The sequence below is a fragment of the Dendrobium catenatum genome, unplaced genomic scaffold (assembly GCF_001605985.2).
Source record: "Dendrobium catenatum unplaced genomic scaffold, ASM160598v2 original_scaffold_186504, whole genome shotgun sequence".
Taxonomy (NCBI): domain Eukaryota; kingdom Viridiplantae; phylum Streptophyta; class Magnoliopsida; order Asparagales; family Orchidaceae; genus Dendrobium; species Dendrobium catenatum.
Window position 1 is genome coordinate 160,734 of NW_021504922.1, and position 15,690 is coordinate 176,423.

The 15,690-nt window shown below is 39.0% G+C and overlaps 1 protein-coding gene across 6 annotated transcripts in view; it reads right to left on the bottom strand.

The window, feature by feature from the left end:
• LOC110101998 (probable inactive ATP-dependent zinc metalloprotease FTSHI 5, chloroplastic) overlaps nt 1–3,949 on the bottom strand; it is a 107,557-nt gene extending 103,608 nt beyond the window's left edge. For 5 of the 6 annotated variants that reach the window (XM_028692385.1, XM_028692386.1, XM_020830120.2 and 2 more), the window contains exon 1: nt 2,861–3,947. In XM_028692385.1, coding sequence (XP_028548218.1) covers nt 2,861–3,753 — 893 coding nt within the window. In that variant the 5' untranslated portion in view covers nt 3,754–3,947. Of the gene's footprint in view, nt 1–2,860 lie in introns of all 6 variants that reach the window. The other variant, XM_028692387.1, reaches the window with a different exon arrangement.
• Between the last annotated feature and the right edge of the window lie 11,741 nt (nt 3,950–15,690).

The window sequence follows — 15,690 nt, forward strand, 5'->3', positions numbered from 1 at the left end:
TGTCCTGCACCTCTGCCTCTGTGAGGCGCTTGAAGTTGGCCCCGGGCGAACTCCCCCACTCTTCTCCCTTGGTGCCTCCCACTAAAATGATACCATCTGGGTCCTCGATGCCAATGAAGTTGATATACTTCTGTAAAAGCCACCCACAACCCCGCTCTTACGGCTTCTCTCTATCTGCCTCATATCATTTGCTATTTGTGCTAGCTCCACCATCTCCTTCAACCCCCTCGGCCTCAGCAATCAAAGGTCCGCTCGTATGTCAGGCTTGAAGCCCTTCATAAAATTTTACTCCAAGATCGCCTCTGAAATTCCCCTCAAGTGTCCTGACAACAACATGGATTTCTGATGTAGAACGGGTAGGAGCTCCAAAAAATTTTAGTACAATTTCTGCTTTTGGTTTCCCAAAAAACCTGAGAAAATTCAATGATTCTTTCTAGAGAAGAAGAACCTGAAATTGTGCTCAGGTTTTGCTCCAGAAATCTGAGAGAACTCTCAGATTATTTAGTGTAGGAGATGGGACTTGGAAGAAGAGAACTCAAAGCATCCAAAGACTTAGCCTAAGGAGAGAAGGTGGAGGTTGGAGAAGTGGGGAGGCATTCAGATTTTTGTTGGACAGCTGTTTGAAAAGAACTCCCGTTGGTAGGGAGGCCAGGGGAAGATGTCGGAGTCCTGGGACAGCAGTTTTCCTAATGCTGAAGTTCAGAACAGCAGCCAATCTTCTTCTGGATAGCAGTGGGGTTGGCTGAAATTCTTGGACAGCCTGCAGGTGGTGTCCAGAAATCTGGACAGGCATGAGTTCGAATATGGGGGGATCTCGTGGCCAAAACGGAGATGGGGAGGAGGAAGATGAAGATAACGACGAAGAGCAATAAGAAGAAACAAAAGCAAATAAACAAAATATCAATGATACAACCGCGAGCCCGGACACATCCTGCGGCTGACGGGTACTACGTTGCCCTTCTCCTAGGGACTTCACGCCACGAGCCTGGACCCATCCTGCAGCTGGTGGAAACTCCGACTCTCTCCCATAGGGATTTCACTAACGTTCTTCCCAAAGAACCCAAGTGCAAAACGCAAATTTTTTTTTATTAATAATCCATCATCCAAATACAAGAGAAGAGACCTCTATATATAGGCCTCAAGAGAAATTAAAAGACACATTCGCCCCTTGGGCTTACATAAGACAAGAGGGTAAAAAGGAAAATTGCAAAACTAAATTAAAATACACTTAATAAACGAAATTAAAACAAAGTGATCTCGGTCGTCGATCTTCAGCTCCTCCCGGATTAGCATGGACGGTTGGATGTCCGCATCAATTTCTCCCTATATTCCATGGCAGTTCCCCATTGCGTCAAGGCAAGGAATTGCTCGTGTAGGTCTCTCATGAATGGCTCAGAAATATTCCAACAAAAAATCATTAAAACTCCTCCCACAAGCAGATCAGGTATCTAGCCTCTTTCCACTAGAACCAAACAAGAACTTTCCTCTCCAGACATAACCCTACAACTATAAGCTTTTCCTCCCCTCTTAACCCATTCACCACAAAGTACATCTCCACCCGATATACCCACTCATGGGCAACCTCCCATTCGAACACCGGCATATTCAACTTCCTCACCTTTGCTTCTCCAACCCAACTTTCTCTTCCACCGATAGTTCCCACGTCTATTGAGGGCGAGCATCCCACCTTTCTTCCATCCATCTGTCTCCCATGACCCGATCCCCATGGCTCGGCCCGTCCACCTCAATCTCCAGTTGTCCACTCCCCATGCCCAAATGGCCTTCCATGGTGGTCAGTCATCCTACCACCTCCTCCATAAAGCCCACCATAGAACTCTCTTCCCGCAATCCCCCCTTCCAAAAGCCCTATTCCACCCCTTATTGGGGCCCTAGGAGGTAACTCTTGATGAAAGGAACTTTCCTTGTCAAACTCTTACCTTCCGATCTCTTTTCCCTCCAATTCGGCCATGGGACCCTCGGTCAAATCATGGTGAGGATTAGTAATTGAAACCGCCAGTAGGGATTAGAATTGCATCTCCATGAGCTTCTTTATCTACTATTCTATACCTCCCAATCAGCTCTCAATCTGATTTTCCATAGTTGAAAATCTTTCATTCATCCCGAATTTGATTTGCTCCACTTCCCCTTCAAACGCTCTCCATCCCAAAACCTTGCTTTGATACCAATTTGATACGCCTTGGAGACAAAAACAACAAACACACAATGGAAAACAACAAAAATATGAATATAGATGGTTGATTTTTTATTATAACTTCAATTAAAAAAATAAAGGTGATCTATAACTAGAGACCCAAACAACCTAAACGCTACTAGGAAGCCCTCACGAAAAGAAACTATAGCAACTCTCAAATAAAATTCTGCATAAACAAAACAAACCTTAAACTTAACCTTAAATAAGCTTCTCCTATTTCCCCTCCTAAATCATCCCTCCTTTCCTAATATATTTCCCTCTCACATTTGACTTTCGATTAGGGAATCCTTCCTAATTAATTCCTTCCCAATCAACCTACCTTTCCTAATATATTTATCTCGCCAATTTGAATTTCAATTATGAAATCCCTCCTAATTAATCTCTTCCTTAATTCCACTTCTCACATATATAATGATAGATTTAATGGGCACAAAGCCGGGCCAAATCCTTGCACTTTCCGCCCCTGGCCTGCTGCCCTCTCCCATATTATTCAATAACTTCAATCCTCGTAAGACGTATCTGATTTTGTGTGAGTAGCACCTTAAAGAGAAAATTACGCATCACTTAATCAGCAGAAGATAATCAGCTTATAAAGAATTCAGATTTGTAATAAAAAAATGAACCCAAACATATCGATCAGAATTATACCTTACACGTGAAAACTCCGCCATCCGACGGCCAAACCTCTGCACCAGAAGCTCACTCTCCTGCTCAATGAAAGAAAGCTCTCTAACAGCTATGCTGTATGTTAGAGTCTCCCTCCTCATCATCCTATCCTCAATCTCCCCAACCTTCATCAATAGATCATTATATTCCTTCTCCAAATCCGAAATGTTTCTCTCCAACTCCTCCACTCTCCCCTTCATCTCCTGGTCATTTTCGGAGCTATCTGGCAAACTGTCCCTCGCCTTCATTGCCGCTCTTGCCAATTTCAGCACCTTCTCCGACCTCCGAGTCAGTTCCCTATTCACACTCCTTAGCTCCTTCAGTTCAGCATTCAAATTTCCAATCACCTCATCCTGGATCTTCTTTCTACTTGCCTTAACCTCCTTAAGAGCCTTCTTGACACCATCCATATCACCCTTCCCGGACTTTACATCTTCGATTCTTCTCAAAAGTACCGAAACCACGGATAATAGTCTTCGAGTGTAACCGGAGAACTCGTGGTCCGTCAAGTTCTCACCTTTCTCGCTCTTCTCGGACACGGCTGTCGCAGCCAGGGCAGGGCGAAGGCGGGCAGCGGGGATGGGAAAGAATGATACGGCTGCCATAAAAATGACAAAGGCAGCAGTTTTGCAGGCGCCATCGAGGACTGAGATTCCAATATTGGTGGGAGGTTTATGAGGTTGGAGACTGAGAAAAGAAGGGGAAGAGAGACTAAGACGAGGCAGGTGGAGCCGTCTAGGAGGCGTGGCGGCTGCTGCATGAAATAGGAGGCGGCGCCGATGGCTGGGAGGTCTGAGGAAGGAGTGAGGTAATGGCTGCAAAATGTGTAGAAGTTGTCGGGAAGAAAGAGGGTTGGGAGTAAGAATTGATTCCATTGATTACAACGGAATGGGGAGTTGGTGCTTCGTTTACATTGAAGATTTTGAGGATATCCAGGCGGATGAGAGCATACGGAAAATGAAAGCGGGAGGAATTCCTCTGGTTGCAGCGACGAGCGATCGCGGGGTTAAGATAGGGTTTTACATAACGCGCCGTCTCTACTATTTGTGTCGATAGCTCTCCACTTTTTTACAATATGTTCCTATTTAGGACTATTTGAATACACTGTAAAAGAATTGTAATGTATATGAATTATTTTAAAATATTTTTTTGATGAGCATAAATAAATATAAGATTTTTTTATTTTTTTATTTTTTTGCTTGAATTAAAATGAACGAATTTTAAAGTTTAAAGTTGGGGGGGTGGTTAGTGGCAGCGGCGACGATGGCCAACAATAGCAATGCTGGTGGTGGTGGCGGCGATTGTGCAATTAAATTCTAGAGAAATTTACATACATACCACTATATTTATAACCATTTATATATCTAACACCTAAAAATTTAATATTACTATTATACCACCTAAAACTCATTTTATATATCACTTCTACCACTCCGTCACTTTCCCACCTCACGTCGTATTTCTCCCCTCTTTTTATCGCGAATGTGAAAGAGCGGTGCGAGCAGCGAGTGGTCAAGGATTTCGGAGATCGCGAGAGGGGAGGAAGGTGAAGTCTATATCTTGCTTCTGAGATCGGGAGAAGGTATGATCCATGCCCTTCGATTCTTTTTTTTTTCCCGAAGATCTGTAGCAGGCGTCTTTGAGATCTACCGCTGCCAACTGTTTTTTTGTTGTTGTTTGCTTCCCTCCGTTTGGTAACCCTGCAGATGCTGATAAAGGCAAGTTTAGTCGGCAGTTGTTGTGGGTTTTTTTGTGATTTTGAGATCGGGAGGCTGATCCGTGCCCTTTTGTTTTTTTTTTCCCCGAAGCAAGGAATCATTATTTGAAAGCAGTGAATCAAATTTATCCCTGGCCTACTTGTTGAAAAAAAAGAAACATGTTACAGGATCCTTAGGGATAAAATCAGCTCGCTACTGCTCGAAAGAGCAACAAAACAAATCAAAATAAAACCAAAGAGCCAATTATCATCACTACCAAAAAGTACACCAATAACTAGTAACACTCTAAAGATGCTATAGGCAAGCATCCAAAAAAGACGGAAAAAATGATTATAGTTAAGGCCCTTCCATCTGACAAAAATTTGAGTAGCCTGGAAATATTGCCTCACCTGCAAAATATTAAAACAGGAAAAGGACGAGCTACACCAACATATAATATTAGGAACAAAAGGAAAATATTAATGGTAAGTGAAAAGGATAAAAGCCAAAAAGACCAGATTTTTCCAAGTTAAGCAGGTCATTAGAATCAGACTATTAGAGCTCAGGATATTATCACAGAATCTAGCTTCATTAACAAAGTCCACAAGCCACTCAATCCTACAGGGGGGGTAAGCCCAACTAACTACAGGAAACATGCTACATCTAACGTTCCAAAGAATAATAGGAAAAGACATTCTGAATATAATCCCACAGAGAACAGCAAAAGAACACCTCAACCAGTCCCATCCACCACAAAACATAACAGACCACGACGGAAACACACCCAACAGCAGCCCAGCAAAAAAGAAGAGAGTAGTTCAAATACAGCCAAGGATAAGAGATCCGATCAGAGTAATAAAGAGGCACCACCTTGAACCCCCACAATAATGGAAATCCTCCCACCCATAGCCCAACCAATACCCCCAGCCCCGATAGGAAAGCAACAATGGGACTTAGTCTCAGCATGCAAACCCACAACATCATAGCTCCAGTCTGAAAACTTAATGACATCAGCTAAACACAAAAAAATCGGACAATTACAGATAACTAAATCGCAAATAAGAAAATAACAAAAGCTGCTACTCCCACCCTGTAAAAAATGACAGAACAAATACAAACCGAGCATAATAAGGACCATCACAACCACTAGATAATAAGCATCCAACCAAAAAATGATACCAACAACCAAAACATAATTAAGAGATGTCACAGTAAGAACAAGACCACCACTGACAAAGGGCCAAAAAATTAAAAACAACCTAAACCACCACCAGCAACCAGACTAAAAGCTCACATAAGGGGTACCTCTTTCATCTAGATAAAGCAAGCCTTTAAGATAGCTGGGAATCGTAGTTGGAATAAAATTATTAAAGCAGTTCAAATTACAACCCCAAGTAGCAAGCCAAGCAGCACAAGAGTTACCCACCCTATTAACATGAGAAAGATGAAAATTAGTTTGCAACAAAAGCCTTTTAATTTCCCTAACAAGATAAAAGTTATTAGAAGAGCCCATTTCCTCCACATCTTGCAAAGGGGAAATATTGATGCCAGAGTTAACTTAAATGTACAAGTTCGTTAAGTTAAGAGGAAGGCAAAGCTGCACACCATAGATAATAGCTTTTAAAATACTAATTTGACCATTACCTTGTTGAATCAGACCCGCAAAGACAACCAGAAGATGGCCAAAAGAATGCCTTATAAGGCCACCACAACCATTCACTACATTCGAATTAACAACAGCAACATTCAATTTAAAGAAATTAGGTGGAGGTTTACACAAATAAACAATATTAATAGCATTGGGAATCCGATCCCAAGTGATCCCTAACAAAATGCTAGCATTATAAGAATTCTTAAAACTCTTGATGGTTATCAAATTAATAGCCACCAAAGCTAGAATCTGTTACAAATCTGTTTTCATGGATTATATTTTGATGATTAGAAAACACTCTTGTTTCTCTACGATTGCCTTTTCTACTGACATTTCAGGGCCACAAGATCGGACATAAATCGAAACTAGCTCAAGATTGGGTAGACTAGGTCTGAATCAGTTTGTAATTTTCTTTTTCCCTTTCTTGAGTCAATTGTAACCATTGAAGTGTTTTAATGCTAAGTAACCCTATACACACACACTTGAGTAATTTTTTTGTCTAAATTAGAATTTCTATTTTTACTCACATCGTCTCGGGTGATATTATTATTGTCCTGGAAGATAGGGTTCAAAACAGAAACCCTAATCTGTCATCTTAGTTAAGGCAGTCGTCATTAGCCAATCAGCCTGGACGATACATGTATCGGCCAAGAAGATAGGCTTAAAATAGAAAGAATCAGCCGTCATAATCTATTTAGGCATTCTTTATTTTTGGCATCGGCCAGGACGATCTTATATCGTCCTGGACGATTTGATACAATTATGCCTAAATTAATATGGTAATTAAGAAGATCAATTAAGGATGATTGATACAATAACATCATCCTGAATGATCGCAAGATCGGTCGGGACGATCAGTTTAAAAACCTTAGTTACTCCTCGACAATAAATATCGAACAGCTCAAATTCCGGGCGATGGTCTGGCCGATCAGGATCGGCCAGCTCAAATTCCAGGCGATACTCTGGATGATTTTTCTCTGATTTGAACTAATCATCCGGGACGATCATGAGATCAGCCGGGACGATCAAGCTATATTTTGGAATCGTCCATAACTCTTTTCAGAGCAATTTTCTGACCGATGGTTTGTGATTTGAACTAATCATACAGGATGATTTATAATCGTTCTGGACAATAGGAACACTTTTCTTCTATTTGTCCTAGATCATCCCGACTGATTAGGCTCAAATTGCATTGATCGTACAGAACGATATTAATATCATCCTAGACGATAATGTCGGCAACTTACAATTAATGAGATATTTTGAAGCTCTTCTATTTAAGGGCTATTGTTCAACATTTTGAACAATCTTTTGCTGCAGTCTTAACCTAAGAAAGCCTAGAGGAGAGAGAGAGAGAGAGGTAGTGAGAGATGATCTTGTGAGGGGGAGCTTGTGAGGGAGATTTACAAGGGTTGCTCCAAGCATCGCTCCACTTCTTCTTCCACTAGAGTCTCTTGTCCGTGAAAGGGTTGGGAGAGATAAGCTTCAGTGGTTGATTGATGTTCTCTGCCTGCTTCAGAAGGAAGAAAAAGGAGTTGGGTTCTCTGCCTTGTCGGGGGTGAAAAAAAGGAGGTTTTTGTAAGGGCTTCTTCACCTTGCTGTGGGAGCAAAAGGAAAGTCACTTTGGTAGTGCAATACTTGAAGGACGCCTCCAGGGAGTGGACACAGGTCGAGTTGACCGAACCACTATAAACCTCTTTGTTATTTTTTCTTGCTTCCACGCTTAATTTTTTCATACTTATTTTTTCTGTGGTGATTTTGGTTTGAGCTTTATTGGTCTTTGATTTAAATATTTTTTAAAATACCAATTCACCCCCTCTCTTGGTTACCCTTGGACCAGTTCATAAGGGCCTAACATCCCTAACAAACTTTCAAGTGGTATCAGAGCGGGATTCATAAAAACTGAATTTAAAAAGTTTTTGAATTTTGATTCATGGCTAACTTCATAAATCATAACACAACTGAAGGATATTCTATTACTCGACCACCCTTGTTTGACAATCTGCCTTTTGATTTTTGGAATACTTGCATGTTTACTTTTTTACAATCAACTGATTATCACATGTGGATGCTTATTAAAGAATGATATTCTCCACCTTCTCGTGAACTTAATGGAATTAAAACTAAAGTGTCTTTTACTGAATAGACTTTTGATGAAAGAGATTTAGCTCAACTTAATGAAAAGTGTTTGAATTATTTTTTATGTGCTTTAAAATCTGAAGACTACATGCATGTTTCTACTTGCTCTACTGGAAAAAAGTTTTGAGATAGGCTGTGTATTACTTATGAAGGAGCCAATGAAGTTAAGCAATCTCGTTTGAATAATCTCTTGCTTGATTATGAACTTTTTCATATAAAATCTTATGAATCAATTTTTGATATGTTTACAAGGTTTACTTAAATTATAATTTCTTTGCATGCCTTGGGAAGATAACTTTCAAATTATGAAAAAGTGAATAAGATTTTGAGATGTTTTTCTTCCTCTTTTGATGCTAAAATCACTACAATCACTGAATCTAAAGATTTAAATACATATTTGATTGATAACTTACTTGGCTCACTTATTGCTTTCGAGCAAGGGATGAATCAAAAAAATCTTGATGCAGGTGATAAAAAAAGGAGAAAACTATGGTATTAAAGGTCAATAACACGAACTCCGATTCTTCCGGGTCTGAAAGCGATGACATTGCCTTAATCACAAGGCAATTCAAAAGCTTTCTAAGAAAGACTCACAAGCATAATCAAAATTAGAGAAAAGGTAAGGATAATAAATATTCTATAGAATCTTCTGATGTTGTTTGTTTTGAATGCAGGAATCCTGGACATGTCAGAGCTGATTGTCCTACACTTCAGGATCACTCTAGCAAAGAAAAGAGTGAGGAGAAACCTAAGTTCAGGAAGGACAAGAAGAGAATTCAAAAGGCATTTTGGACAGAATCTGCTTCTAATTCTTCTGAAACTGAACCTGAGGAAGAAACAATAAACTTGTGCTTAATGGCAGAAGATCATCTTGATCATAGGGATGAAGAAGAGGTATGTAAACCAACTTATGATCAACTGTTTGAAATTTATGAGAAAATTAATGCATCATATAAAAAACTTAAGAAAAATCATGCTAGTTTAAAATTAGAGCTTTTGAATTTACAAAAAGTGCATGAAATTATTCTCAAAGATCATTCAACGATTGATTCAAATCACATGGCTTTACTTGATGAATTTGACGAATTAAATAAAAAGTATTTGAAATTGATTGCTGTGCATGATTCTTTAAAAGCTTCACACACCTTACTTGAATCTGATTTTAAGAAATCTAAAGAGATGGAGCAAAATTTGAGGATTAAGATTGCTACTTTAGAAAGTACTAACTCGAGGTTTAAAATTGAATTAGAAATAATTAAGAGAAATTGGATGACACTCACTTTTGATCTAAATCCAAGACCTAGGAAGAGGCATTATAACCCCAACCATTTAAGAAATTCTTTTTCTAGTGTTAGATGCTTTTCATGTGGAATGTTAAGACACATTTCACACACTTGCGCTATTCACCATAGTACACATTGGGTGTGGAGACCCAAATTGCATGAGTCACAGCATAGTATACATATATTGCATTCTACCTTTCATAAGAAGGGACCCAAACCTATTTGGGTTCCTAAATTCGACGGTTGTTGATTTTTGCAGGATTGCTCTCATCAAAGACCTCATGAGAGCATATGATTCTTGAACAAACGGAGGCTCGTGGCTCATAATTGCTTAAAATTGCTGCTTTATAAATTCTTGATTTGCATTTTGATTATTTTTGTCTTTTGTGCTAGCCTTTTTTATTTGTTTTAGTTGTTTTTACTTTGGATTTCTTTGTCTTTATGATGATTTTTCCTTGTTCTTAAATTTTGGAGATTTATAGTCAATGATTAATATTTCTAAATCAGTTAATTGGAGAAACATTGTTGATAGTTTCCCTCCCTCTAACCTCTTTTAGTGGTATAATTTTTCTTTTCTAAATAAAAGTTTATCTCAAATTAACAATTGATTTTTAAAATTAAAATCTTTTTTATCTTGCTACAGTAATCTACCTTATATTTAGAATATCCAAAGCATTTATATATCTTTTAAGTTAAATGAAATCTTGTCATTGCACTTATCATATAATTGCTAAAGTCTGCTTTGTGGTCTATTCTTCCTTATATTAGAGAGTGAGTTTTTCTTCTCTAATATATGGAAGAACTACTCACAACTAATTATATTTTAAAAGTTATTGAAAAAGAGATCTAGCTTGCAAGAACAAGAAAAAGAAAAAAGCCAATGATGCCAAAAACCTGCGCAATAATGCCAAATTGAAAAATCTATATACATAGAAGTGTATCAAAAATCAAAAAATGTGTAAAGAGTGCCATTCAAATTGACAAGAGGTATAAAATGAGCCCACATAAGGCAAGCTTACCCCTCTTTCAAACTTTTAAAATTTTAGAAGAATTCATGAATTACTTGATATTTTCAAAGGCTTCATTTCAAATATCAGGATTGAGACAAATTGCTTTTGTATATTATTTTATAAGTTATTTTTCTTTGGAGCAAGTTTTGAACGGATCTTTTTTTTACCCAATTTATTTATTCTGAGTTAGGCAATTTATTTTTAAAAGATGATTTATGCCCTGAAAGAAGTCCGGGCTAAGGTTAACAGGATTAGGTATTCTACCATTTTAAAATTTTGACATTGATCTTTCAAATCTTTAAAATTTAATTATTTGGGAAATTTATCATATACCGTTTTGCAAAAAAAAAAAAATTAAAATTATTTGTTTTTATCTTTTTTTATTGGTTTTATTGTTTGTGGACTCTCTTTGATCATCTCCATCTTTCCTTGGTTTTCCAAATTTTGTCACATCGTCCTAGACGATGTTTCTATCATCCTGGACGATTGGACTATCTCTGTTCAAAATCCATCTGCTGGACGTTTCTAACCTTACTGAAATTCATCGTCCTGGATGATACAATATCGTCCTGGACGATCTGATCGAACTCTGTTACAATCATCTTGATCATCTTGGCCGATAAAATTTTTGTCCTGGCCGATACACCTGATCGTCCTGGACGATCCATGTGTCAATACGTTTAAAATCTTTAAAATCGCCCGAGACGATTCATTTTGGGCAATCGTCCTGGCCGATCCACTGCTCGTCCTGGACGATACACGTGGCGCATGATTTAAAACGCTTTAAATTTAGCTCGTATGATTCATTATTAAGCATCATCCTGGACGATACACCTAATTAGCCTAGACGTTCTACTTTTTTAACGGTCGTCCGGCCTGACTCCTCGGGACAATCGTTTGTGTCTAATCGTCCCGGCCGATGTTTGATCGACCCGGATGATCTGACCACCTTTTTGACCAATCGGCCTGTACGCAATTATTGAACCAGATTGTCCTGGACGATTCTACGATCGTCCTAGATTATGTGGCCGTTTCTTTAAATTCAGAGCATTCCATCCATATTTTTCACTTCAATCTTCTTCTCATCTCTTATCTACTTCCTATTTTTTTGCTATGGCTGGAGGAAAGCATGTTTGTCAGACCTCTGGAAGCTCCTCGAGGGCCACACTGGACCCTCAATTTAGGTGTAGCAGAAGATCTGGCTGCCTATCATCGATACAAATAATACGGGCTCACTCTCTCCAGAATAATCAATCCTGTTTACCTCTCATATCCGTTATTAGACCTCTTCACTCACACTTCTTTATGTTTTATTCTTACCCTCGTTGTCCCCTTTTCTTCTAAACTCCTCTTCAAATTTTTTGCAAACTTTCGCATAAACTCCTCCTGTACTGCCCTCACCTCCTATGTGAATCGACGCCCTGTCGAGATCACATATCAGGACTGTGCTGAACTGTTGCAGCTATCCACCACTAGGGATAAGTTGCATATTATTGTCTCTGATCCTAACTACAATTGGTCCTCTGCAAACCACTTTCTTCGCCACACCAATGCCCCCTTTCATGTTGGAGAGACTAGCTCTTTACTCAAAGATGCTAGGACAATCCAACATGTCCTTCGCACTTCCATTATTTCAAAAGTCGGGGAACGAATCCACATCACTCCACTTCTTTCACTTACTACCTTTTACATCATGGCCCATAGAGAGTTTAATGCTAATGACCTTATCTTTCAGTATATTGATCATTTGACAACAATCCGCGATCCAGGTCATAAAAGAAAACCCAACCTTGCTTTAGGACACATCATTTCATATGTTCTTGAAACCAAATACAATATTCAATATCCTGCTCCACCCAACCATTCGCCTCCCTACTACTCAAATAGTTCCTTCAATGTCCTTTACAGTACTTATCTCCACCCAGGAGATGGGGAAGCTCAGGGGGCCGAGGAGGAGGAGGAGGCTCGCGCTTCCATTCCTAAACCCGTTCCTCTCCACCAGCACTCACAGCTGGATCAGTTGGTGGAGAGATTTGATCAGTTGGAGGCCTGGTTCGACACTTTTATAGCTCACCACTAGCAGCAGCATGATGAGGACATGGCCTTTTTCGATGCCTATGCTGCACACCAGCAGCAGCAGCACGACCAGGACATGGCCTAGTTTGGCTCACAGTTCACTGCAATATCCAATTACTTCCAGCAGCCACCACCACCACCTCCGTCTGAAGATCAGGGTCCTCATTTTTCTAGTTTTAACGTCTATTTTTTGTAATTTGTTTTTCTGCATTGTGTTTTTCTTTTAGTTCTAGTTGCTTTAGTTTGTTTTTGTTTCCTCCTCCTTTTTGAGATGTCAAAAGGGGGAGAAGTATGGTTGTACCTATTCTTTTTTGAAAATTTGAAAGCTTTTCTATGTTTTGCATTGCTGTTTTGGAATTAATCGTCGCAGTGTTTTGCCATAAGATCGGACGAAAATCATTGAAAGCTTTTCTATTTTCATAGATTATGTTTTGATGATTAGTAAACACTCTTGTTTCTCTACGACTGCCTTTTCTACTGACATTTCAGGGCCACAAGATCGGACGAAAATCAGAACCAGCTCAAAATTGGGTAGACTAGGTCTGAGTCATTCTATAATTTTCTTTTTACCTTTCTTGAGTCAATTATAACCATTGAAGTGTTCTGATGCTAATTAACCCTACACACACACACACTTGAGTGATTTTTTTTATTTGACTTAGAATTTCTTTTTTTACTCACATCATCCCGGATGATATTATTATCATCCTGGACGATAGGGTTCAAAATAGAAACCCTAATCAGTCATCTTAGTTAAGGCAGCTGTCATTAGCCGATCGGCCTGGATGATACATGTATCGGCCAGGACGATAGGCTTAAAATAAAAAGAATAAGCAGCCATGATCTATTTAAGCATTCTTTATTTTTGGCAATTAGCCAGGATAATCTTGTATCGTCCTGAACGATTTGATACAATTATGCCTAAATTAATCTGGTAATTAAGGAAAGTAATTAAGGAAGATTGATACGATCACATCATCCTAGACGATCGCAAGAACGGCCGGGACGATCAGTTCAAAAACCTTAGTTGCTCCTGGACGATAAATATCAGACAGCTCAAATTTAGGGAGATGGTCTGGCTGATCAGGATCGACCAGCTCAAGGTTATTTAGCATCATGAACCTCTTTTATAATTGACTCAAGAAAGGAAAAAATACAGACATGACTCAACCTAAATCTACCCGATCTTTCGGGCAATTCTCTGCATAATTTACCTCTAATTTGAACTAGTCGTCCGGGACGATCGTGAGATAGGCCTAGATGATCAAGCTATTTTGGAATCGTCCAGAACTCTTTTCAGAGCAATAGTCTGGCCGATGGTCTGTGATTTGAACTAATCGTGCATGACAATTTATAATCATCCTGGACAATAGGAACACTTTTCTTTTATTCATCCCAGATCGTCCTGGCTGATTAGGCTCAAATTACGCTGATCGTACATGATGATATAATATCATCCTGGATGATAATGTCGGCAACTTGCAATTAATGAGCTATTTTGAAGCTCTTCTATTTAAGGCTATTGTTCAACTTTTAAATAATCTTTTACTGCAGTCTTAACTTGAGAAAGCCTAGAGGAGAGAGAGAGAGGGCGAGAGAGAGAGAGAGAGAGAGAGAGAGAGAGAGAGGATCTTGTGAGGGGGAGCTTGTGAGGGAGATTCACAAAGGTTGCTCCAAGCATCGCTCCACTTCTTCTTCCACTAGAGTCTCTTATCCTTGGAAGGGTTCGGAGAGGTAAGCTTCAACAATTGATAGAAGTTCTCTGCCTGCTTCAGGAGGAAGCAAAAGGAGTTGGGTTCTTTGCCTTGCCGGGGGTGGAAAAAAGGAGGTTTTTGTAAGGGCTTCTCCGCCTTGTTGTGGGAGCAAAAGGAGAGTCACTTTGGTAGTGCAATACTCGGAGGGCGCCTCCGAGGAGTGGACACAGGTCAAGTTGACCGAACACACTATAAACACCTGTGTTACTTTTCATGCTTCACACTTAATTTTTTTCGCACATTATTTTTTCTGGAGGTGATCTTTGTTGATTTTGTTGGTCTTCTGGGTTTAAAGATTTTTTTAAAATCAAATTCCCCCCCCCCACCCCTCTTGGTTAGCCTTGGGTCCAGTTCATAAGGCTAATCAATATGAACTTTCAGAATCTTATCTTCACCCTTCTGGAATTAACATACATAGGTGTTCATTTTCACAACAAATTGCAAACAGATTATTCTTCTCCACAAAAAACCAAAGAATAAGGGAGGAATAATGTTGCGATGTTCTTTAGTACCTATAAACTAGAAGATATGATCACCTGCCTTAGAGCATTAGAAGTTTGAAGAATCATGCCTAGACCATTGAAAATATGAAATAATATTATAAAACAATTTTTAGTAAGGTTTGATAAACAACGGAATTAAGACAATAAGATCAAGCATAAAGTAGATAAAATTCCAATTAATATTATATAGGTTTAGCGATTCCAAGTTTCAAAATAACAATTGCCCCTTCATCCTAAAACCAAATATTGAGTCAATTCCTCGAGCTAAAGAATATTCTCGTATTGCCCTACTTTCCACAACCATTTGGAAGGGAAATATGTTGGTAAATAAAAAGAAAGAGGTTAGAAATAATTTGAATTATTTCTTGAAAAAAGGTGCAAAGACTAATAGATGAAAATGTTCAAGTTTGACCTGTTACTTTTATAAAAATAGCAGTAGGATGTAATAAGTAAAAATTGGGAATGAGGTTGCAGCAAAAAATCCAAAAGACGAAAAGATTATCTGAATAATGTGCTACACTTTGAAAAAGAGCAGTTCGTACCTCAGGACCTGCAAACAGAGTCGCTATTCATATCATTAAAGTGTTTTTATCTCTTCCAAGAGGGAGGTCTCGCGAAGGTTATCCTCGAGGAGCAGCTTAGGAATAACAATTTATCAACCGCACAATAGGAATGAAATCTTTGTTAAAATGCTTAAGA